The sequence below is a fragment of the Corvus hawaiiensis genome, chromosome 9 (genome assembly GCF_020740725.1).
Source record: "Corvus hawaiiensis isolate bCorHaw1 chromosome 9, bCorHaw1.pri.cur, whole genome shotgun sequence".
Taxonomy (NCBI): Eukaryota; Metazoa; Chordata; class Aves; order Passeriformes; family Corvidae; genus Corvus; species Corvus hawaiiensis.
In genome coordinates, this window is record NC_063221.1 from 7578013 (window position 1) to 7602553 (window position 24541).

Sequence of the window (24541 nt, forward strand, 5' to 3'; positions counted from 1 at the left end):
GTCAGTACCAAGCTTCCTTTTTCTAATTATTTTCTACTCATCTGAATGCTAATGAATTAACCCTGAGTCAAGCATTGCATAAAGACTTGGCTGTAAAAATTTCAAACCCTGCCCAGCACCTGGCTGGAAAACAGCTTTCCAATGCATGCAAGTGATACCTTTTTGCTATTTTTGACCACTGCTGAAGGCCACACGTGAAAAAGCAGACATTGCAAGGAAGACTTCCTTATGACTGCATACAGTAGGCATCAATTATTGCCCTAACTAGAAAAAGCAAGACAAGAAAGAAAAACCAGATCTCTGCCAAACATGTTCATAAAAATCACCAAAGTTCTGGTGGGGTGCCAGAAAATTGTGGCCTACAAATGCTGATAGTTTTGAGCATCAAGGTTTTTATGACTGAAGGTGGAATAGCCAAACGGCCTAAAGCAGTAAGGGCAGCCCTGGAAAATAATGGCCTAGTCATTATGGATTCTTCTGGTATTTATGGCAATAAAACATGAATCATAATGAACTCATTGGATATTAAATGTGGGGGTCATGAGCACTTTGATAGGATTTCCACAAGAATCTACCATTAATTAAGCAAATAATTATTTGAAAGTGTAACTGAATTAGCCTTAGTTCTTATACTGCCATTCCTGAGAAATTGGTCATTCCCAGCTGAGTGCAGTTAATGCCTTAACAAACCAGTCATTAACTGCAGTTACTGATTTTGTGGGAATTATTGTGTTATAAAATACACTCAACAGTTTATAGAAACAATACTTAGATTTTTTTTTTTTTTTTTTGCAGCTGTAATTCAGCTGGAGCAGATGGGATGGAAAAATATCAGGTCCCTGGGGCTGTTTTCACAACTAGTTTTCTGCAAATTAGAGAGGGAAATAAATACATGATGGGTTCTGAGTTCAAAATGGCTTCAGATTTTTAGCCTTTGAACATTAGTAAGAAGCCATGTGCCAGTTCTGGGGACCAATGCCTGAATTCCATGTTTAGTTCTTACTATGGTTAAAGATTTAAATGGTATTAGTAGCAGAAGCTAAAGAAAAAAAAAGGGTTTCTTGATCACAAGATCAGGCCTACATTTTGGTTCATTTTGTGAGCTTAAAATAAAAAATCATCCATTAGCTCCATGACAAAAAGAGAAACCCTAGAGCTGTAAAACTGAATTGCCAGTCTCAGTTGCAGCAACAGCATTCAGTTTTCAAATGCTAAAGTAAAAATGAGAATATAAATTATGGACTAAATTATTCAATATAACACTATCAGTAAATCAAATAGCTACCATTTCTAGTGGAACCATCAATGTCTCCACAATAGGTATGAAATATGCCCTATCCCACTCATGTGCAAAACATTAACACCACTAAATCAAAACCAGAACACAAATGAAGATAAATACCTGTTAAAATGGCAGAGTGAATCTTTATTTCACTTTCAAACTCTAACACCCTAACATGATCTGCTGCAGAATTAGGCAAGTAAGAAATCTACATTAATAGGAATGCCACAAACTGAGTATCAGATCTATGTACTGCCTCACCCTAATGTCAGAAAACAGCTTAACCAAGAGTTTATTCAAACGTATCCTAATTAGCAGCGATTTTAGGAAAAAAATTATAGAAAGGTATCTCCATTTACCTCTATCCCATATCATTCCTCACAACCAGCTCTGAAACAGCTGGACAAAGTTAGTCCATGTGTGCTTTAGACACATATTGGTTTGATTTACATATGTAAATATAAATCGTATTGGATATATCAGTTTATTTTATCAGGAGAACCTGAAAGAATTTTCAAATCTGCTCAGACTCAAGGAGACTAGACATTGTAAATAAAACATTATGATAGTAATTACATACTAATGACCCCTCTTGTGCCACCTTTATGTTATTTGAAACTGGCTTCGTACCATAAGCCTAATTTAAAATCTCAGTGTTGCCATGGTTGGGTTTGGGGTTTAGTTTTCTGAAGCTTTTTCCCCCTTCACCCAAAGAACTCAGTATATGCCACATCTGAAACCTGGCTACAATTTTTTTTCTAGGAAACAAAGAAAGAACTATAGTGATGAATCCTAAAGGACTAAAAACTGACTAATTTGAGTTATTTAATGTTGCAACACAGGACAAAATGAAGCTGCATGTCTGGAGTCTCAGGCTCCACTTCTTTGCCTAAATTCCATGCAATACAGACTGAAAAACATTCAGTAACCACCCCACTGCAGCACTGCCACTCAGAAAGACAACACAGCACAGCCACTGGGTAATTAACACACTGCCATATTTAGGTGTGTCCTTTTTTGAGGCTTGTCTTCCTACAGCAAAACATACCTCATTTTTGTTCCTTAGGATGGGCTATAACCAATCATACTTGAACTCACGTGACTTCACACAGAAACTGGAAGCTGATTAATTGCAATATCCAATATACTTCACAAAGCAGAGAGAAATCAACTGAAAGTTCAGATTAGAGAGAAATCAAGAGGCGATAGGATTATCCCTGAAAGTAGAAGGTAAAGCTACTTCTCTCCACAAAAATATTGCTTTGGGTTAGGCTATGACCAGGAAAGAAAGCAAGAGATAGAAAAAAGAGTTAACTAGTGTTCTTATTACTAGAAAGTAGGAATCAGAAAAGGTTCTTAGTCTGATTCAAACCAAGAAAACAGACACTTCCAAAGTAGGTGGAAAAAATTCCAAGCAAAGCTCTTCTTCTAGAAGTCTCCACCAAGCTACATAGATTAAATGGAAATGTACAGGACATGCAGAATTTTTGCCATTTCTGCATTATATTTCATTAAAGTACATCAATTGTGCCAATTAAAATTCCTAGAAAATATTGAGACTGTTCTGATTGAAACACACCCTTCTAATCTGCTTGGAATTCAGTGGGAAAGGAAATAGGTGGAGGTTTTCTGTGTTCCTGGCTCCACAGCAGAGCAGCTCAGCTCTGAATGGATGGTGCAGCTGTATTCCAACATGCTCCTGCTTGAAGAAGGAATAAACCCAATGCAGGATGCTGCCTCTTGCCTTGAGAAAGGGATGATTCACCACTTTGAAATGGAAACTGGTTTTACCAGCGTTTTGAAGATGCTGAAGTACAAAGCTGACGTTCAAATCTACTAAGCCCAAAAAGTGGGGTTAAATAATGGTTGAGCTTTTGAGTCTTCTAGATAGTAAGAATTGAGCTCCATATTATTCAAGCACCAATTTAAAACGGTTTGAAGAGAATATTATCAACTGACAAAGCATTTCTCACCTCAGCAACTGCAGACATGGAAATCTACAGTTGGTCTCCTAGACTTCAACAATAATTTGAGAAACTCTTAAGTAAAGAACAAACTTGTGAGTTAAGATGTTTCCACAAGTCTTGAGGGAAAGCAGAGTGTAACCTTCTCCCTTACATCCAAACTTGCAAAATCCTCGGGATCTCTAGGACTACTCCAGCAGCAAAATTGTTCCACACGGTCCTTTGAGGCCACTGCTCTGTGAGCAGCTTTCACAACAGCTCTAGAAAAGGTGCTCCTCTCTTCCACCCCGACCCTCATAGAGGCTTTATGATGATGTTACCATAGATCAGGAAGATTACAGAAGTGCCCCACCCCTTCTTTATGAAGATTTTTCCAAGAAACTGGAACTAGTTGTTTGTGTTCTGTCATGCTTCAGGCATCTAAGTTAAGCTCTGTAAAGCTTTCAGATGTCAACAGTTCAGCAGAAGATTAGATTTACTTTTCACTGTTAAGTATTGCTCTTGCAATAAGCTAAGAAACCATTGCAAGCATTGAATTATCAGTCACATATTGTAAGCTCCACAACAGAAATACTGGCTCAGGGGATCCTTTCCCTGCATCAGTTCAGTGACTTTCCACCAGCTCAGTTCCCCCATCTCTCCACTCCTGTCCTTGCTGCTGCCATGAACATTTCTATTTTCAGTCAACACACACGAAGTTAGTTTGTCACAACAAAGTTACCCTCTTTACAAAAAAAGCGAGTAACACAGCTAAATACACACATGCCCTTGTGACCAGCACACCACAGCAATGAGCTGTCACTCACCTGACACTGACGAGTCTCTACATTGAGTTCTACATTTCTCAAAACGAGAAGTCAATTTTTCTTTAAAGTTTGGTGTCTGATCCACATTCAAGGTATCTAAATTTAAGTGCTGGGTTCTAAGACACACTGTGCACCCAACACTCTCCTTAAGTCACTCAGATATGCTTAGGTCTATCTGCACTTCTAATAAGGATTTTGAACATGAATGTTAAAGAGATGTTTTTGGTTTGCGGGTTTTTTTGTGTCGTGGTTCTTTTTGTTTGTTGTTGAGGGTTTTTCTTTTTTTTTTTAAGCCTTGGCCATACTCACCACAAATGATAAAAACACTACCATTAAAATAAATCCCTTAATAATTACTGCTTTCCAACAGACTGGTCCCTGTAGTTGAACTGTTACTTAATGTGCTTCAGCCAGCCTTTACTATAAAGGAATGGAGACACCCCAGGCAATATTCACACAAGTAGTATTGGAACCAGCTGCTGCAGAGCCACCTTAGGAAAAAAAAAGGTTTCTCAATTTAATTGGGAAAACAGGAGGAAGCATAAATTTTACTGCCATTAATAACTTCAAGCAATCCCAATATGACTTCACCTCACCCTGATGGCTGGACATGTGCTTTTTGTTAGGTCTTTGCCACATCTGACCCTTATTGTTTGCTCACTTGATCAGGTAAGAAAATGTATGTTTCTTTATAGGATAAACGAGGCCTATTAAAGTCAGAAAAAACACTGCAGTAGCCTATAAGAAGCTCCATTTTTCAACAGATGTGTGAAGCTCCATAATAAATTCATTACAAAAAGGCTAAGTGAACTCATAAAGAGAGCACATCTACTTTAAGCCTTCTTAAAAGAAACTTTCATAAAAGGAATAGAGCATTAAAAACCCACAGCACTCTGTTAATTAGAGAGCAAAGTACTACTTGGCTTTTTAAACAGCAGTCACCATGTAATCCAGCTTGGCTGCATACCATATCAAGACTTGATTGTTAAGAAGCCCAACATACAACTGTTTGGCAATTCTTTGATTGCTCATTAAACCCAACTTGTAAAGAATGGAAAAATATCAGAGGAATTTCAGCAGTTCCCAGAAAAAAATTTATCAATGAATCCAGTAAAGACAGGCTCTTCACTGAGGACTAAATCAGACTGTCAGTGCTACTTTCTGCTCTGGCTTCTCCAGCTTAAATGAACAAGTCAGAGAAGTCTAAATTACTTTGAAGTTTGCAAACCATTGCACAGCCCTTGAATTTTTATTCAAGATTAGGTGGCTACTGCTTCTCAATGTGCTGATATTAAGCCTTAGAACACCAAGAAATTAAGAGCATCGTGCCAGGATGCTCACATCAATAAGGCAGAGAGGCTAGGCACAATCTGTGACTGGCAAAACCACAGCATTGCTGCCTGGGGCTGCCCACACTGTATTTCAGAGTGCTGTGTAACAAATGCTCGTCTGCTTGGCTGAACACAAATCCACAAAGCCAAAATGCTTTCAGCCACTGTAATATGTGCTGGAAAACATAACCCAGGATGTTCCTCACCACCTAAAATCATTTTGAGATTGACCATCTTGGCACTGTGTGGCACTTTCGCAGTTGTATGCACAACCCTTCTGCACTCCATGTTCCATTTGGGCCTGATTTGCAACTGGTCCTGTTTTGTGACCCACCCATTTTTTAGCTCACCAGTATCTGTATTCAATCAGCCTTCAATTTCTAAAAGCGGACAGTAATTGCAGGCAACCAAAGAGATACTTAAGCCTGACTTCCAAGCATAATGGAGTTTTATTCTTTCAGCATGGCTTGCACTGGGGAAAAGAAAATGGCATTTCAAGACAATATGTACTTAGTACACCTAAGAACTGTCCAGCAGCTCTGGGAGATGAGCACACACATCATAAAAAAAATGTTCCCTGCATGGAGCCAGACCTACTCCTTTTACCCTTTAAGCAGCAACAGTTCCCACTGTAACAGCTTTTGCAACATTCCCTGTAATTTGCATACTTAGAGAGGGATAACTAACTGATGGGAGGACCCAGAAACGTCAGTACTGCCCACCACACGGGGATGCTGCCATGAGCTGCTTCTGAACAGGGGTTCACCATGAGGTTTGCAGGCTGCCATAACCCCCGCAGCAGCACTCAGCTGGCTCTGCTGTACAAACTGCCTGCTGTTCTCATGGCAAATGGGGAACTATTTGTTTCACTTCACAAAGGCTAAGAAACAACTCAGACACAGCATAAAATAGCACCCTTATTAGAAGAATATGAATCACAAGCTGTGCCTGTATTTAAGAGAGCTACACTAAAAATTTTGTATTTGGTTTGGCCACTTAACTGAAAAACAAAATGGATCTGGTCCAAACAAAAAGTGAGGGGTTTTTATTCTTCCTTGTAGACAATGTTTTCTTCTGTTTGCTGCCAGGGCATTTACTTTATAAGCCAATCACACAGCCAGGGGAAGAATTATGAAAAAGGGTAACATTTCCCTTATGTCCAACAGTGGAAGAGCATTTCCAGGGATTAAGAAAACAGATTTATATCCTGTTTTTAAGTTCAGTTCTATCTTTCTCCCTTTCTAAACTCTACCATATTGGAAGCAAGTCACTCCTCTACTCCACTTCCCTTGAATTGTGCCATGCACAATGAGAGAACCCTAAGAGTGAAGCAAACCTCCACAGAGTAGTGTGTAGCAGGCTGCTTTGGTCTCTCCTTCCAAGGAGATGACTGGAAGACACTGAACCTGTGTTTTCCACATTTCAGGCAAACATCTAGTTTAAACCACTTGGTGAAGTCACATGAATTCTCACCTTAGGCAACTAAAGTCCTACTTCACACATATTGGCACAGAAAGGAAAGATCACTCTAAACAAAATTTCTATGTATTAAAACAAAGCCACACTGCAAAAGACATTCTTTGCAGGGCCTGGGTGATTCAACATTTAAAAGGTTTTCTTAAAGGACGGAAGTCACACAAAGCAACAAAATCTCTTTTCATAGCTCCTCAACCATCTTATATATAGAAAAACCTGAATACAGCAGACTGTATCTTACAGGCCTCCACAGCTCTGCTTCAGCTTCAGATCCCAAGTCTGAAGCCAAACTTCCCTCAGCAGCACACAGCTCTTCGAGAGTTGCAGTATAACAAAGATCAGCTGTAGTTGATTAATTTGGGTGCCTGCAGGGAGCAAGAGGAGTCTTGTCATATACAATACTTGAGACTTGTGAAGAGAGGCCACGAAAATGAGCAAGTGGTGCTGACTGGCACAGCTACATGGGGAAGCAGGCACTGGCACCATTAAAAAGGAAAAGCTAATTAAAATGGAAACAGAGACTTCAGCAGAATTTCTCATGTCCATGCTTTCAACAGCAGCTTCAACACTCTGGAGTGCAATGGAAAGAAAGAAGATGGTCGTCCTCCATTACACCCATGGCATACTTATTCCATTCCTGAGAGCTCAGCTGAAGCCAGACCATCCCCACTGCTTCATTTAGACCATCCCCACTGCTTCATCCCCACTACCTACATTTAGAGCCTTCCTGCTCCCAGTTAAGTGTCCCTTGGGAAAGCAGCACATCTTCCAGAACTGAAGACTGCATCCACCTCCATGCTCAGCCCTAAACCACTGCCTAACAAATCCTTTAATTCTTTGCAATCTCAACTCTCTCCTTAAACACCTACTACACTTAATTTATACTCATCTCAAACCCCATGCTAAAGACCCAGAGGCCCAGCATGCACAAATGCTTAATTTCAGGAGGCTGAGTCAGCACACTTGACCTCTTGACATTAGGAGTTGTACTGGGACTTGTCAACAGCTCTTGTGCTGTGTTAGCACTTGGAGATGACCTGCAAATGTAAACTGAAGGGTACTGACTTGAATAATGTGTGTTTAATACCCAAATAACCTGTATAAATGGGGCATCCGGCACATTGCTGTTTTATTATTCAGGTTGCAGACTTCTCTCAGACAGGATACGCCAAGTGATGCATTTGAGAATTGCTTGAATCACCATACCAAGAAGAGTCTCACAAATCACAGCAATGGCTTAAAGAAACAAGTAATAGACAATATTTCTACCTAGATTTTCTCGTTAGCACACCAAGCATAAGTATCAACCAATTCTAGGGGGAGAAGCAAGGGCAAACAGCACATGCCTCTATGAAAAAAAAAATTCAGAAAAAAGAGAATAAAATGGTTGAATACTTCCAAGATGAGAAAAGAAACACACAGTAAATATTCTGGAAGTACCAGCAGGACTTGCAGTAGATTACCCTAACAGCCACTTCAGGAACAGACTCCAATTTTAGCAACCAGTTCTTCTGAGCTAAACAGCCTCCACACAGGCCTAGTTACAACTCTAAGAGAATGGCATTTGAAAAGCAATTTTCCTCTCCACGTTAGAAACAGACACTAGAAAGCAGTATTTAACTGGTGAGTTCAGTCTGACTCTAATTAAATGGGGAATTTCTGGGAGCACGGACTTCAGTGATATTTGTTGTGCCATTGTCTGGGGTGACAATCCCCCAGAAGCCTCCCTTAGATCATAGCATTATCTGCAGTATGAGCAAAAGGGAAGAGCTCCTGCTCCAGAAAGCTTACAACCAAAGCTGAATCAAACTAACTAACCAGATCTTCTCTCAAACAAGAGAAAAGATATTTCCTCATCAGCTTCCACTTCTCAGTTCACTTTACTACCAAATAACATTGTCTTGAGGATAAAAAGATAAAGAAGAGGGATTTCAAATGCCAATTTTCATCGTCCTAGCTCAGACCAGTGCAAATGTGGTTGTGGGATAGAAAGCATAAAAAGAGGTGATGTCATTTCAGGATACATCAGGTAGCTGTTATATAATAATCACCAACAGGATTAAGGCTTCCAAAGCACTGTAAGTTTTTATGGTATTAACTAAACAGCAATAAGGCCATGTTGAGGTTGAAGAAGAATTAAGGAGACAAACAATCCTAAGAGACTACAAAGCTAGAGGAGAAAGCTCAGATTCACCACTGCACTGCCCTTGCTCCAGCCATTATCTGGACGCACCATCTGCACTGGATTTAGCACATCCCAAAGTCAACGTATTTCAGAAGACTCTAGCAATGTCTTACATCAGTGATTCACACAAGACAAGATCCTCTATTCCCACTCAGCAATCCTTAGAGCCAAAACCTGCTAAACCTTTAGTGTATCTAGCAGAGCAGCCTCCAGGTAGTATCAGCCAAAGAACACACAAAAAGCAATAAAAATCCCTCCTCAGAACTCCAGCATACAACAATGATCAAATAGAACAATTCTCTGCTTTTTACAAACTCCTTATTGTTTCCATGGCTTTCCCCTAGAGACAACAAAAAGTTTCACTTGTAACTGATGTATTTGCATGATCTTAACACAAGATTGCCAAACTGTAAGTACAGAAATCAGTACTGCCTAGACTTAAAACTAACAAAATTGGGAGATTTCTGATCTGGCTAGACAAGTTACAAGAGCCAGCAGGTATATCAAACTTCATTAAAAATAAATATATATATATACATATAGTTTGTACCTCCATCAGCTAGGCTCTGTGAAGTTGCTGGCTATTTTTCCTAGGTGCTCCCCCAGAACTACAAACATCATTCATGTGTCAACTCACATGGTTTTCAGGTAGATATTGAAGTAATTTTAAAGACTGGAAGATTCATTCTACAGTTTAGGATAACCTAGAAATAAATCTACTGGAAACCTTCTAAACTTCTGTTTAAACCTGTGTGTGACAAGATGATGTAAATGCTGAGAAGCTGGGAGTAGTGAGGAAGTGGCAAAGACAAAAGAATACAGCAACTTTAGGCACATCATATCATGATGCAAACAGCTCCACTGTCCCTGCTGAAATGTCTGTGTAAGACCAAAAGAAAACATACCCAGGAGTGCAGTGAGTTTGGGAAGCAAACCAACATGGACCATTTTACTTCTCAGGCCTGTATCAAAGGAGAGATTTAGTAAGAGTCGAAGAGTGATATTCAGCAGGTCTTCATGTTCACATGGTACCATTTTCACAAGTTTTTCAATAATATCCATTTCAACCTGTATTTCAAGAAAAAAAAAATCCATAATCCACCCAAACTTACTTTGGCTTCAATATCCAATTTGTAGCCATAATAGTGACTGTTAATGCATTTTCATCTGAAGTAGTTCTGCTTATGCCTTTGTGGTTGAAGTCTTCTAGACTAGGTTACTGGGAAACATTGATTAAAAAAGTTTTTGAACCAAAAAGTTCAGATGTCTCGGAAACATTCCTCACAGTTGGAATACTGCAGGAATGTGGTGAAGACATCACTTGCAAAACTAGATTGGGGTGAGCAAACTCATTTAAACTTAAACACAAGCAATCCTGCAGCAACTGCCAGTAGAGTCAAAGACAGATCCAACCAAGAAAGACAGAAAACTGGCATCCAAAAAGACTTTGAGACCTTTCATTATGAATTTCAAATGAACCCCCAGACAGAAGTGTGCATGTGCTCTAAGAAGAGGCATGCCATCCGGCATGTTCATTTAATAAAAGCATGAAAGTCATCTTGAAACATGTATCACTTTCAAATTAAAAAGCGGAATCCAGGAACTGAGAAGTGGTATCAGTTCCTGAGATCATGTTCACTTTACCAGCCAGAAAACACGTCTGAACATTGACTGGCAAGACTTCAGAACATTTTTACCATGTTTTAAACAACATTTCTGTGCTTTTATTTGACATAATCTTTTAAATGCATTCATTTTTTTTGTTTCCCAGATCCTTCTTTGGCCAGAAGGAGGCACATAGAATTACTTGGCATTCTTGAGACTTCTCCATGTATATTACTAGTTTGGTTATAAATAGACACTGAATGAATACTAAGAAAAGAAACTACAGCTCTCCCCACACAGCACAGTGCAAAAATCAAACAACTGACTGGACAGCTTTGATCAGAAACAATCATGATAGAAAGAACTCCCATCTCACTGCCTTGAATTTAATATGGTCCTTGAATAGCCAAGGGAAGAATTTGCTATAAATACATATGGATTGTTCAGTTTTACCTAGAATCAGGTGCTGCACAACTAATCTTTGTTCATTTTGCCTTTGACACTTCTGTATTATTGCCCAATATAAATATCAGAACACCTTCTTAATCACTGGTAGCTTTCCTTAATAATACCATGGAAAAAAAAGTATCATCTTTATTATCAGTAAGGAATGCTCAGACAGCTGACCTGAAGCAGACCAACACTTTCAGTGTTAGAACACTCTGAAATAAAATCAATTTAACAACATTGTTTCATTTGTCTTTCCACTACATCAGATGGAATGGGGAAAGTGTGCCAGCAAATCAGTGGGCTGTAGACCTAATTCTTATTTTCCTAACCAAGTACCATATATAAATAAGGGAGATACTTCTTGTCTGCAGTGTTCAGTGTACACGCATGCAAAGGTCCAATTAATTCACTACTGCTTTTACACAGATCTTTTCATCTCACAATCTATGTGTACCATGGATCTCAGATTACCTCTTGGATAAGGAAAATGTATCATTTTCATCTAATAAATTGTAATAAAGGCACAAAGGTGAAGTCAAGCATCTATTAAAAGATCCGTAAAGGAGATACTTGACTAGAGCTTGAAGTCATAAAAAAAAATACGCTACAATTTCAAAAGTGTAAGACTTCAACAAAAAAAAAAGCTTATGAAGAATAACTGCCTCCAGTTCTTAGGAGCTAACAGCAGCAGGATCGTACTCTCTGTTGGGGATGACAGCTCCTCAGAAATGTTTGCAGTAGGTTACAACTGGATCTTGTGCTTCTTTTCTTCAACTCATTTTACTTGTAACAAAACAGGATAATTACACCTAGAGATACTTAGTGTCTCCCTCTTCCCTCCAACCACACAAAGTTTTCAGAACTCCAACCTTTCCAGCAATGCAGTAGAGTGCTGCTACAAGCCTCACCATATCATTTTTGTTCTCCATGAAAATGCTGAGTTTCTTCAGGAAGGTTACAACAAGGATAAGCAGCTCAAAATTATCCCGGTCCAGTGCTTTCACCAACATGTGGACAATGTTCTTGTTTCTCATCTTCAGCTCAATGCGAGTATCCTCAGCAAGGTTCAGGAGCAGGTAAATCGCAACTAACAAATCATACCAACAGATCAAAACCAACACAACTAAACAAGTCTCTATATACACTCTAAGTGCTGAAGACAAGACTTTCAGAAGCATTATGCTCCCTTTTCAATGCATTTTGAAGGCAACTGCCTGTGAACGTTTTTTATTCCTCTTTAAAAAGCATTAAGAAGATTAATTCTAATCATGGCTTTGAAAAAAAACCTAAAATTATGATCACTAGAAGCTTTTTATGTTGTGTGGTATGTATTTTTTCAAATTTCAATTCCAACAGGAACCATTAAAAAGCCCCTCTCAGGAAAGGTTTGCCACTCAGATAATTTCAGTCTAAAATTAAGTGTATTTTAGTACAGAAACTGAGATAGAATGAAATCTAATCAATGAGTCAGATAGAAGCTAAGTTAGGCAAAGTCAAAAAACCCAAATACCCAAATCCTCCCAAACCCACATCATGAGCAAAGCAAAGTGGATCACTTTTGCTCTTCTTCTTCTGACAAACGGCTTTTAAAATTATTAATAGTGTCAAACAATCTGATTGAGTACTTGTCTTCTCCCTATTCTTTGGCAACACTCTTCCATATTCATCCACACATTCAGTATGTTTAAGACATCCTGGTTATAACAAGAATAAAATGGAATCCCTCAGCCACGTTTACCAACAACAAAGTAATTTGCTACTTGGATTTGGTACCTCTCAGCAGCTGTTCCTGCTTGACAACCAGCCCTTTGTATTTTTTGTAAGTTTTCTCATAGTCCTTTTTCAGAGTTTGATTTTCAGGATCTTCATCAAGTGAATTGCAGAAGTTAAGGAGTTCAGAGAAAAGTTATACAGGCTAGATGACAATTGTCCTCAAAATTGTTACTCAATCACTAGTTAAAAGCAAGAGATCTATGGAATACCCAGTGTCAAGACTCTACTTCAGCAACAGCTTGGTACACCTGTAATCCAGGCTATGATTCTTCTCTCCTTCTAGGCCAGGATATAATACACCCTAATAAGCAGCACATCTGTTCTAAGACATACTACTGATAAAATACATTTTTTTCTTGTGTTGCTTTAGTAGCTTCAGCATCCCAAACTCATCATTCTTGGGCTTTTTCATATCTGCAGTTGTATTTTGCACTTTCTAGTAAATTCTACTGCTTTTACAGAAGGTGCTGTATACTCATCTTGTATAACCCAACAACACTTGTCAAGACAAGTCAGAAGCCATCAAGCTATGCCAGAACATCAAAAGGATATCAGCTTTCTTCTTTTTAGCAAGTTCTTCCTGCCAAAGCTCATGTCTCTTCAGCTCATGGTCTATGATATTCATACACAGGGCTCCAATTTTGTAATGTGTGATGATTCCATGAAATTGAGAGAAACTACATTGAAGAAATAATACTCGTGAGGAATAAATGCCAAGAACTCCGTATCTATTTTGATATCTATGCTGGCAATGACCTGATACTGCACCACATGAAATATTAAAAAAGGTATTTACTGTGTGCCCCATTATAGCACTTCCCTATTGAAAAAATAGTTCAAAACAGGAACAATCCCTGAAAACACGAATATTTTCTCAACTTGTAGAAAGACAAGGAACAGTTTGTTGTTCCAGGTCAAAATAAAAACACATTCCAATTTTCCATGCATAAAGGCAAAGGTTTTCCCCTCAGCCCTGCCTTCCATACTGCAAGTGCTTCACAGCACTCTCTCCTCACCAGAAATACAATAGACACCTAAAAACAAGGTAAATGCAAATTCTGCTTGAATTTTTTCTAGGCAGGGTATGCTGAAACACTGGCATAGCTAAATAAGAGCAAGCACTCACTTCAGTTTTGAACATTGTTTCTTCCCTACAGAGTGCTGATGGAAATTACAGGTGGCAGCTCAGCCACCTTTTATTTCTGACACAAAGCTATGAGTCAGAATCTTTACTAGTTTCTTCCCAGCTCTCTTAGACACTGCCTCACCATGAGGGTTCTTTTTGTTATAAGCAATAAAATTGAGGCAGAAGTGTGTTTCTGTCTGTTTTTCCTGTTTCAGTGAAGTTCCGTAGCACAGTGCAGAAAACAAATGGAAAGCCACTAAGCAGAGCTACATTCCTTATGTCCCTAAACCCAGGGACTCTGCACTCACCTTGAAAAGCAGAAGAAAATGTAAATTATATTGGTAGCGAGTTCAATGCTTTGTTTCCAGTCTTCCCTCAGCACTCTAGCCAATGCACCCAGGGCAGTTTCTGAAGTGAAACAAGATTTAGAGAAGCATCAGCATTTTGTGTCCCTCCTTTTTATCTTGTGAGCCTCAGAATTTGAATACACCTTATTCTACATCTATCAGTTTTCTAGCGGCAGACTTCCCCAGGTATCTCACTTTAACAGGCAACACTGCTCACAAGTTCCATTTGGAGACTGTACTGAACTAGAGAGTACCCTGGGTGGTCATCCTGTCACAAACCCTATGAGGAGACAGTATGGAAGGAAACTGCAACCACACACCAAAGTCATCTTAGAACTACCACTAACCTTCAGACCTTGTGGCCTCTGCCAGCTCTGTGTTCCAAACTACATTGTGTCCCCAGCCTAAAACATGACAATTTTCACTTTCAACCCTCCTTTAAATTCTACCTTGACAGACAGTATTTCTTATCCACCTTTCTATTTATTTTCCCCCCAATGAACTTCATATTATTTAATAATTTATTTCTCCTTGTCTTACTTCATCTCACTTTTCCATTCACCTTCCCCTATCTCTTCATGTGCTCTCTTCATGTACACCAAGTTACTTGATCAGAATGAGAAAAGCAGCAACTGGGAACACAAAGCACTAAAATATTTTCAACAACTCATAGGGACAAGCCATTATTTCATGGCTCACCATTCCCATCCCATTCCATCTTCCTTGGTGACACTTCAAGATAGGTATGTACTGAAGTCATCATTTACTCAAGGAATGTAAAGGTATAAGGGCTTAGCAAAAGAGGCAAGGAAAGAAAATTACAAAATCAACTTATGTCAGCTTTCAAATCTGCTTTTCAAGGCAAGTTTCCTCATCTACAGAATACAACAATACATTCTCATCTCCAGCAGTAATGCCAGCCGAAGTTAATTCAGCATCAAAATAACTAGGATCAGAAAAAAAAAGCTGAAGCCTGCAGAGGCCAGGAAGATTTCAGTATTAGGCCCACCTAAGACCAGTCTGAGCAGCTTCCATTTGTAGAGAGATCCAACTGGGCTTTGATGGCCACCTTATTATATACAGAGAAATAGAGTCTAGCAAACTAAAGAAAATCCCAAATTAAAGGTGAACTACTTTTCCCTGGACACAAATTAACAGCACATCAAGAGAAATTACCATTGGGTTTTAAAATTACCATTTATAAGCAGCTCTTCCAAATTATCAGGATTCCTGGCCAGCTGCAGAACGAGGGCAGAGCCACGCACCTTGTCAGGAATGTCCTCATACAGTAACTCAATGTACTCATCCATATCGTTGATATTGGCAACTTCATCAATCTGAAAGCAGTCAGAAGTAAGGGTTTCACAGAGAGATGGCAATTCAACACCAGCAATCACGTTATTCAGTCGTGAGACAAAAGCTTCTGAGTACACATCTTAAGCAAAGATAAAATACAAGTTAAAAAACCCCAACACACGCAGAATCACTGCCAATGAACACCAGGAAATCTGAGGAGATATAATTCCTAAAACCAAAGGATGCTCAGACACAACTCTGTGTCCTGTCCAATGTTCCAGACCTCACTGGCTGTCCTGCTGCATGCTATACTTGGAGGGGCAAGTATGCAAGTCACTTTATGTATGCAATTCTCTTTGTGGAGATAATTTTTTTTCCATTGTGCAATATTTCCAAACCAAGTTCTTAGTTTAAAAAACAAGAAGCAGAAAAACACAAAAGTTCAGCATTTCCTCTCCCCTCCTCCCTTTTATAACTGCTTACTGAAGTAGTAAACGGGGGTTTGCATTTCTCTTTTAACACCAATATTTACCTCTGTTCCTTCAAATGGGGGTGGATCTTTTGGCTTGCTGGTTTTCTCTTTCTTTTCTATAAAGAAAAAGACATGGGTGCAGTTAAGTTACACACGCTCTAGTTAAATCAAGGTCAAAGTCCTTTTCACCAGCTGATCTGCCAGACTAATTCAGGTTTCTGAAGCTGAACAGTCCCTAAGCAGTAAGGCAAACCCTCAGCTGCCTTTTGTCAACTCAGTCAAAACGATCAGTTATAGCCCCATCAGCTGGGGAGGCAGAGGGTAATAAACCTTAGAGCAAGCCCAGAGTGACAACATGCACTTCCACAGTGAGATACCTCAGCAGTTTTGATTGTGCTTGTGCCCTGTGACACACCAAGAGACAGAAATGCAGAGAGAAAGAAGGTAAAACATGCAAAGTGTGTACAGTCAAACCACATATATAATATAAATCTTTGTTTTAAACTTGTCTCACTAGGAATCCAGCTCAAGAACAAAGCTTACCATTTCATGGTTGCAAGAAACCTTACTAACCACAAGGTAATGTAGGATCTAATGTTTAATATTAAACTGTCCCCTGAGCAAAAAGTTTAAGGTAAACTTAAGAATAAATAGGACCACCAAAAGGCCAGGAACTTAAGATGACAAGATGAGAGAGAAATACCCCAAACTGTCTGCTACACCATCAGGCTCTGAAACTCTCCAGCTTTACACACAGCCCAAATTCAGCCTAGGCACACTATCCACCCTTGCAAGAGGTGATGCCAGAGCTCTTTCTGGGAAGATCCTCACAGAGACTTTTGATGTCACTGCAAGTGCAGATTCAAAATGAAGAGGCTGAACCAAATAGCAGAATCTGTACCTCTCAAGTCCTGCTAAAGCACAAGGCAGCCAGTAAGAAGCATCAATGCTAAGTTTAATCAAAATAATAAAATAAATTTCATTGTTAGAAAGGTAATTTCCTCCAATCTCACTCCAACACCATAATTTTTTCCAAGGATGATTAAACCATGCCTCTCCCCTACTGTCACTATCCCCAAAGAACTCATCAGGCACATTGGGATCCCAGCTAGAAACACCTCACACAGTAGCTGTTCAACGCAGAGGGACCCCCATCCCAAGCTACTTTGTGCCTGTATTTTTTACCTTTTCCTGCCGAGGCATCTCTGCGGTTCTGCAGGTAGTACAGCAGCTGTTCTACTTCTCCAAGCTTGGAAGGGTGAATGAGCTTGCATTCTTCAACAACCTTTCGAGCCAGGGAACCAATGTCTGTATTTGCATTAAGACTCTTCAGACGAATTCTGCAATACAGACAAGTCTCTTTTCAGTTCTTAAATTTTTTTCATCTTCAGTCCTTTGATTATGTTTACACAGTCATGAATTTCTTGAAGCAGAATGATCCTGATACACCCAGTGCCTGTGCCTTTCATGTCAAAGTCGTGTCTCTGAACTCCAAAAGGCAAGCAACTGTCAAACAGATTTGATGAAGCGTAACTATCCATGAGCTGACAAGCAGCAACATTAAATGCAGCTGTAGGAACAGATCCCTTACAACCATCTTTGATACAAAAGACAGTAACTGATTTGCAATATACCCCATAAAAAGTGCACAGGACCACAAAGGAGTACTGCACACAAAAAAGTCCCAAATAAAAAACAGTTCTGGGTGTTGTCTGCACAGTAAGGTTCTTCTGGAGTGCCAGGAGCCTCCCACAGCTCTGGCAGATCTGCAGCCAGGTCCACAAGCAGTGAGCAGTAAGAAATCTCTGTAGGTATTAACAACAGGGTGGAAAAAGGATTTCCACCACCCTGCAGATGCAAGTTATGCTTGCATCTGATGACAGAAGAACACTTCTGATATCTTCAGAAATTTGAGACAATTTAAGGATTCTCTTCTTTTCCCCCCCAATTATTCTTCTTATATGCACTCACACAGGTAGCCACTTCAGCTAAAATTTTCAAAAAGAAATCATTTTAGAGATAAAACCCTCTAGAATAGGTCCAACCTTGCAGCTTGAAAACTGAAGTTTTGATAGTTCTCTGGGCTTTTCCAGTGGGGAATATTTTAATGGTCTTGAAAGAAATTATCAGGCAAAAGTAAAATGCAGATACTGTAGTGAATTCACTGACTGGGCAGGGGCAGATCAAAACAACAGGAGAGCCAACAGCTGGAGCATAAGGCTGTCAAGGAGGTTCTTGTAATGATATTTCTTGCTCCAACACGAACTACCATTTGCACAGGAAACAATCACTTTACTTTTCTCTGCTTCAAGTACCCATCATGTAAAACAGGAGTAATCACTTTTCTTTACAAAACACCTTAAAGGACATGGCTGAAAAGCAATTTACAGCACGTGTTTCACATGTTAACCTTCCTAGGTACGTGCTATTTCCTGGCTTTGAAACCCTCTGCTAGCCCAGCACTAAGCTGCATGAAGATTATAACCTACAATTTCTTAGAGGCAAGGTGATATGTTGAGTTATTGAATCTACGACTATGAAGATCGAAATAAACTATCAGATCTTGCTATGACCTTACATTTTCTGACATTCCTTGCGTTCCCCCAGCATGGGGTCTCCCAGCTCTCCCAGAATTGTTGCTTCCACTTCATAATGGACAATGAGGGCTTTCTCAGATGGATGCACATCTATGTTACCTCCTTTCACCTTCCTGTCATAAAGAGAAAAAAAAAAAAAAAAAGATTAAATGAAAAGCTCAGAAAACATACCAGAGCAGAACCTGCCTCCTGTTCTATTCAGACCCTAAACCCAAGTACTGCTCTCCTTTCATACCATATTCCATCCCACACAACTGTACCGAAGCCTGGTGCCAGTGGCATATTCTTGACTACTATGCATTGTACAGAAACATCCAAGCCACTGGTCAAGCCTGAGTCACAAAAATCAGGTAAGGAAAGAAATCAAAGTTATCCTGTTCCAAATTGCCACAATGAGCAAAAAGATGCATTTCACCAAGGAGGTGAATTTCCCATTTGATTCCCCATAACCTTGTCAGTATTGACAAATCTTTGTTTAATGGCCTTAATTAGTGGAGTCATTTAAAAACAGATTTTTTTGTCACTCTCTTGGCTAGTTCTTAGTAGTTAAAATTCTACGAGACTGAATTACAAATAATTTGTATTTCAATTTAACTATTCTCTTGAAGCACAAGCCTCTTTGCTACTGTTCTTCACCTCACTGTGCCTGCTGCCAGGCTTGAGGGATTACAAAAATCAACAGCTGCCATCAAAAGATATAAATCACGTCTACCTTCTTTTCTACAGCTACAGATACTTGGGAAAAGTATTCTCCAGGGAAGTACTCTGGGGCATGTCAGTGCCATAAGGGCCTGTCCTGCTCTCCCCGCCTTTGTGCCAAGAATTCTGTGTCCACAAGGCTCCTGAGGAAAGGCTCAGATGCATGAAGATACACCTCATTTCTGTTTTCAAGCAGTGGCAGAACCACATCCAGAGAATACAGTGACACATTTTTTATTTATTGGTGAAGATGACTTTTGTCCCTTTTCCACTTGGTACTGCCAATCAAATAGGTACAGTCATGCCATAAACCAGGCTGCTAAAGCACTGCAGATTAAAAACACCTCCAAAATGTGGATTTAGCTTTTGGGATGTGGGTTGTGTTTTTTTGTTGGACGTTCAGTTTTTTTAGACAGATCATGTCCATAAGGAGAATTACAAGTGGCTTCACCAGTAGTCATATCAGCAGGTAGCCTTGGCATTGGGTCAATTGGGTCAGAGAAAACAACTTCAACCTCATAGAGCTGAAAATGTCAGCAAATCCAGATGCAGCCTGTGGTGTAACCACTCTCAGCAGAAAATGTTTGAGATTTGTCTCCATCTACCCAGCTACTCTGGTGTCCACTTTCCCTTCTGCAGAATACAACTGCAAAAAATACCTTTGTCTTGAGATACAGCCAAAAAACTCCACAAACCACAGAGAAGTCTGCTGCGGGAAATGAAGAGTCCAGTTCCAGCTACCAGCCTTGCAAGGACATAAAGCTACAAAGCAAACAAATATATCTCCCTGCTAGAGAGCAACATTTTCCATGAGAGTATAGCAAAACTCCATTTATGACTTAAGAGTTTTTTGAAGATATTTGGGTTTGCTCCCCTTTAACAGTACCTTGATGCAGATGTTTCATTACAGTATGTTCTCTGTTCTCACAAGGTCCAGTCTTGCAGGAGAGAAAGCTTATGGCAAATCTATTTCAAAAGAATCCAGCTCTCACTCCCCACCTCCAAATATATTTCTCCCATATTAAGATCTACCAGGAGATGCCAACTGCTCCTGACTCAGGCTCCTGACAGTCAAAGCTCTGGTTAGTGATAGCTTAGTAATATTTACAGATATAAAGAAAAGGATGGGTAGACAACAGGGGTTTGGTAAAGTTTTACAAGAATAAAGATGAACTAACAGCTCATCATTGCCAAAAGGACTAGATCTTCCCATGTTTCCCTGCTCCTGGCAGTCACCTTGGAGTTCAACATGAGGGCTCATCAATCCCTGTCACAGTCAATTGCAGCAATCCAACAGAAAACTCTCCATATTTTGGAGAGAGGAAGCTTTTCAATGTGTCACAGAACTGAAGTCATCTATAGGAAAGGAACAACACCTCCCATTTATTATCAGGAAGAAGAAGGAGTGAAACCTCCTCCTTTTGGCAACAGCAAACCACAGATGAGCTTAGCAACCAGGAGAGTCTTAGCTTAAGACTGCTTAAACTGTTTTAGGACTTCCCACATTTAATTTTTCCTTAAGAGGGACAGATGTGTAAACTGACCAACTTGCAGCTGCAGAGATTTTCTACCCTCTCACACTGACAAACACCCTCTCTGCCTGAGCTATTTCTGAGCTAATGAAGTCACAAATCAATACACAGCCAAGTTCCCTCTCTGAAAATCCTAACTTGTGAAATACTTGAAGACCTACACTAAAATGTACTCCCCAGCCACTGAAGTTGTTTTTCATTTGGAAAACACTGCATTCAGATTGTCAGCATCACAAGGTACATCTTTATTTACAGAAAAAAACCGTCCTCTCCCCCAAATCTACAAACATCTTTTTTACCAATTTTCTACACATCTTGAGTCTGTAAATCACTTCATAAAACATTTCAAACTACAAACATTATAACAAGTAGAAGCAGCAATGCACTGGGGAGCTCTCATGCACATCAGCCTGTCCTTTCACTTCACTGCTTGCTTTGTCAACAAGAACGCAGTTCACTTCAAGGTTTAAAAGAGGAAGGCCTTTTCTACAGACAAAAGCTGGACAAGCTGAGCTCACATAACCAAGGCTGGAGTGTTAATATTCTTTATTAACTAATTCCTTTAGAGGGAAAAAGCAAAAGCAAACTATCCTAATGAAAAGTGGGACAAATGGCGCACGTGGGTAAAGCTGAAAATCCAATAACAAATCCCAGCAAGTCAGATTTGGTGGGAGGGGGAGTGCCCATGGAGGATGACAAGAGGGAAACAGGGAGCAGAGGAGTACCAGACTTGCACACCAGCCTGGTCACATTAAACAGCACAGCAGGTAGTTTTGGGTTTGTGCTCCCAAAAAAAGAAAGAAAACTACACTTGTTGCAGGGATGACTACAAAGGAAAGATTCCTCCAAAATCATGTAAGATGGAACAAACTGAACATGCAAGGCTAAAAACCAGACACTACTCCAAAGATACAGCTATTGATTTAACTAAGGGTGGCCATTTACTTTTTACCCATCATAGCACTGTCATGACAGAACTAATGTTCAAAGATTATCAGGAGGGGTTTTTTCCCCTGCGCTGTTTCCAACTATGGGTCTTAATATGTGGCATATAAGGGGAGAAAAAGCAAAACCTAGACAATTTAAACATGAAATTCTGCAAATGCTAGTAACTGGAAAGGAAGTAAAAAACAAGAGAAGACCAGGAACTCCGTACGATTCAAGACATGATGGATAAAATCACCTGCATGATAGGAGCAAGTGACACTGCTCACACATCACATCTGAACAGAGGCCTAGATGACCTGGCATCTTTTGGAATTGAGTCACTTTTCCTCTGAAACAACTGACAGAGATCCTATAGTTGCCAACTCAGACCCTATTCTTTACGCTGACTGGTCTCACTGCCAAATAGATAAAAGGCACTATTCATTCATCACATCTGCAACATCAAACCCAGACCATACACTTTATATACCACACCTACCTCTTCCATTCATGTCACTTGTCCCACCCAATCTGCCATGACATACTCTCAAGCTCTCCTCCGAATCAGTCCATGTCTCCCAGCTGCTCTCTGAACCTGGCCTTACTGTCTCTTATCCCATCCCTGACCCCCAAATCAGCCACCTGCCCCATCCCAACACCTAACACACAATGACCCTCCTCACTCATCTCCTAAGAGCATCTGTTCTCTCAACTTGCTGTCACTTCAGTGCCTCATCCCTAGCACACCAAAAAATGCCACCACAGCCATCCCCAGACCAGAGCACTCCTCCAAACTACCACCTTTCCCCCAGCAGTACCTACCCCATCTCTCTGCCTACCCTGCCTTTGTAACCTACACTGATCCTTCACCCTCCCTGTCCTCATTCAAGCCTTCTACCCAACAGACTGGAGCAGGCGGAGGGGGGACCGCCTAAACAAATCTGTCTCCCATTCCCAAACCCCTCACCCATCTTACCCACCACACCACAATCTCCAGAAAGCTTCCAAAACAGCCATTCTTCACTCCCGATACCTCCACCCACTTCATCATCTCCCCTCTCAAAATACTCTCCATTGTCACCTCCCCACCTAATATCTCCCATCCATCCCCAAGCCAGTCCCCACTACAACCAGCGACACGTCAGCCCCTCCCTCCACCCCCTCTCCACAGCCCCTTCTTGTCCCCCAACCCACCACTACCCACTCACCGCCCACCACACCTTCAGCTCCCCTATATTCCCCGAACCACAACCGTCCATCCACCCCTCTGCAACACCCCGCAACACCTGTGTCTCCCGCCCCACAACCTGACACATTCCATCCCTCAGGACAAGCTGCCGCGCCTCAACCGCCACGGTCTCCCCCCACCCCGTTCATCCCCAGCACGAACTGCCGCGCCTCGTGCCCATCCTCTCCGGTTACCTCTTGAGGTACCGGGCGTCCTCGCTCTGCATGGCGGCGGTGAGGGGATGTGAGGGGATGGGGGGGGCGGCCCAGGCAGGGCGCGGCCCCGCGCGCGGTGCTCGTTACCAGGGAGAGCGCGAGCCCCGCCCCGCCCCGCACGCGCGCTCTGAGCACGCGCCGCCAGCCCCCGCGCACGCGCGCCGCTCTCGCTGCCCGCCCCGCCTTTCCCTCCCCGTTAGCGCCCCCTGCAGGCGCGGGGGAGGCGCTGCCCCGCCGGGTCCTGGCTCCTCACGGGCTGTTTGCTTACAAAGGATCAGGAGATGAACGGAAGAAGCTGGGTTTTCCCTCTAAATGTGCACATAAGAGTTAAGTTTCTAAACTTGAGACGTTGCGTTTCTGGGCGTCAATATGACCAGCTATGGTTCAAGCTGGTAGAGACTTGACCGAGAGTAAGAATTGACCCGAACTCAAGCTATAGTAGAGGTCGGTGGGTTGGTACCCTTTACTTAGTATTCTGTATTTATTTAATGCTTATTGTTTTGAAATTTATATACATCACTGCCATCTCCTGACAAATCATGAAATGGGCTTTCAATTAATCAGGAAGTTGTTTTAGGCGAGAGGTACTTCAGGACCTGTGAGCAGCAAGAGTGAGGGCACTTCGTGTTCACAGGATCACAGCATAGCTGGAGTTGGAAGGGACCTCTGGAGATGATCCTGGCCAACCCCTCTGCCAAGGCAGGGTCACCTGGAGAGGTGATACAGGCATGCATGCAGGTGGGTTTGGAATGTCTCCAGAGAGAGAGAGACTCCACCACCTTCCTGGACAGATTCCGCCATCACCCTTTGCAAAAGAAGTGCAAAGAACTTCTTCCTCATGCTGAGGTGGAACTTCTTGTGTTTCTGTTCATGGCCATTGTTCCTCATTCTGTTACTGGACACCACTGAAAACAGTCTGGCATCATCCTCTTGGCACCTGCCTTTGAGACATTTATACAAATTGATGAGATCTCCTCTCTTCTCCAGACGAAACTGCCCCAGCTCCCACAGTCTCTCCTCATAAGAGATGCTCAAGACTCTGTGTGCAGTATTTAGAGGAGGACTGAAGAAGGGCTATTGTGGTGTCCTGCCCCATTATGGCCATCTGAACTGGTCACTGGTCCTCAGCAGCAGCTCTTGGCTAAGCCCAGCCTTAAGGCAGCCTTGGTGTTTTGAAACATAATCTTCCTTCTGGGTCAGCAGCACTGCTGCCCAGACACTGACGCACAG

General features: G+C 41.1%; 1 protein-coding gene across 2 annotated transcripts in view; it reads right to left on the reverse strand.

Moving 5' to 3' along the window:
* KIFAP3 (kinesin associated protein 3) overlaps nt 1-23442 on the reverse strand; it is a 66744-nt gene extending 43302 nt beyond the window's left edge. For both annotated transcript variants that reach the window (XM_048312938.1, XM_048312936.1), the window contains exons 1-10: nt 23291-23442; nt 18692-18823; nt 17299-17453; nt 16174-16229; nt 15541-15682; nt 14307-14406; nt 13425-13549; nt 12873-12971; nt 12008-12186; nt 9950-10112 (exon numbers count right to left, since the gene is read on the reverse strand). In XM_048312938.1, the coding sequence (XP_048168895.1) occupies nt 9950-10112; nt 12008-12186; nt 12873-12971; nt 13425-13549; nt 14307-14406; nt 15541-15682; nt 16174-16229; nt 17299-17453; nt 18692-18823; nt 23291-23322 (1183 nt within the window). In that variant the 5' untranslated portion in view covers nt 23323-23442. The remainder of the gene's footprint in view (nt 1-9949; nt 10113-12007; nt 12187-12872; nt 12972-13424; nt 13550-14306; nt 14407-15540; nt 15683-16173; nt 16230-17298; nt 17454-18691; nt 18824-23290) is intronic.
* Nucleotides 23443-24541: the final 1099 nt, after the last annotated feature.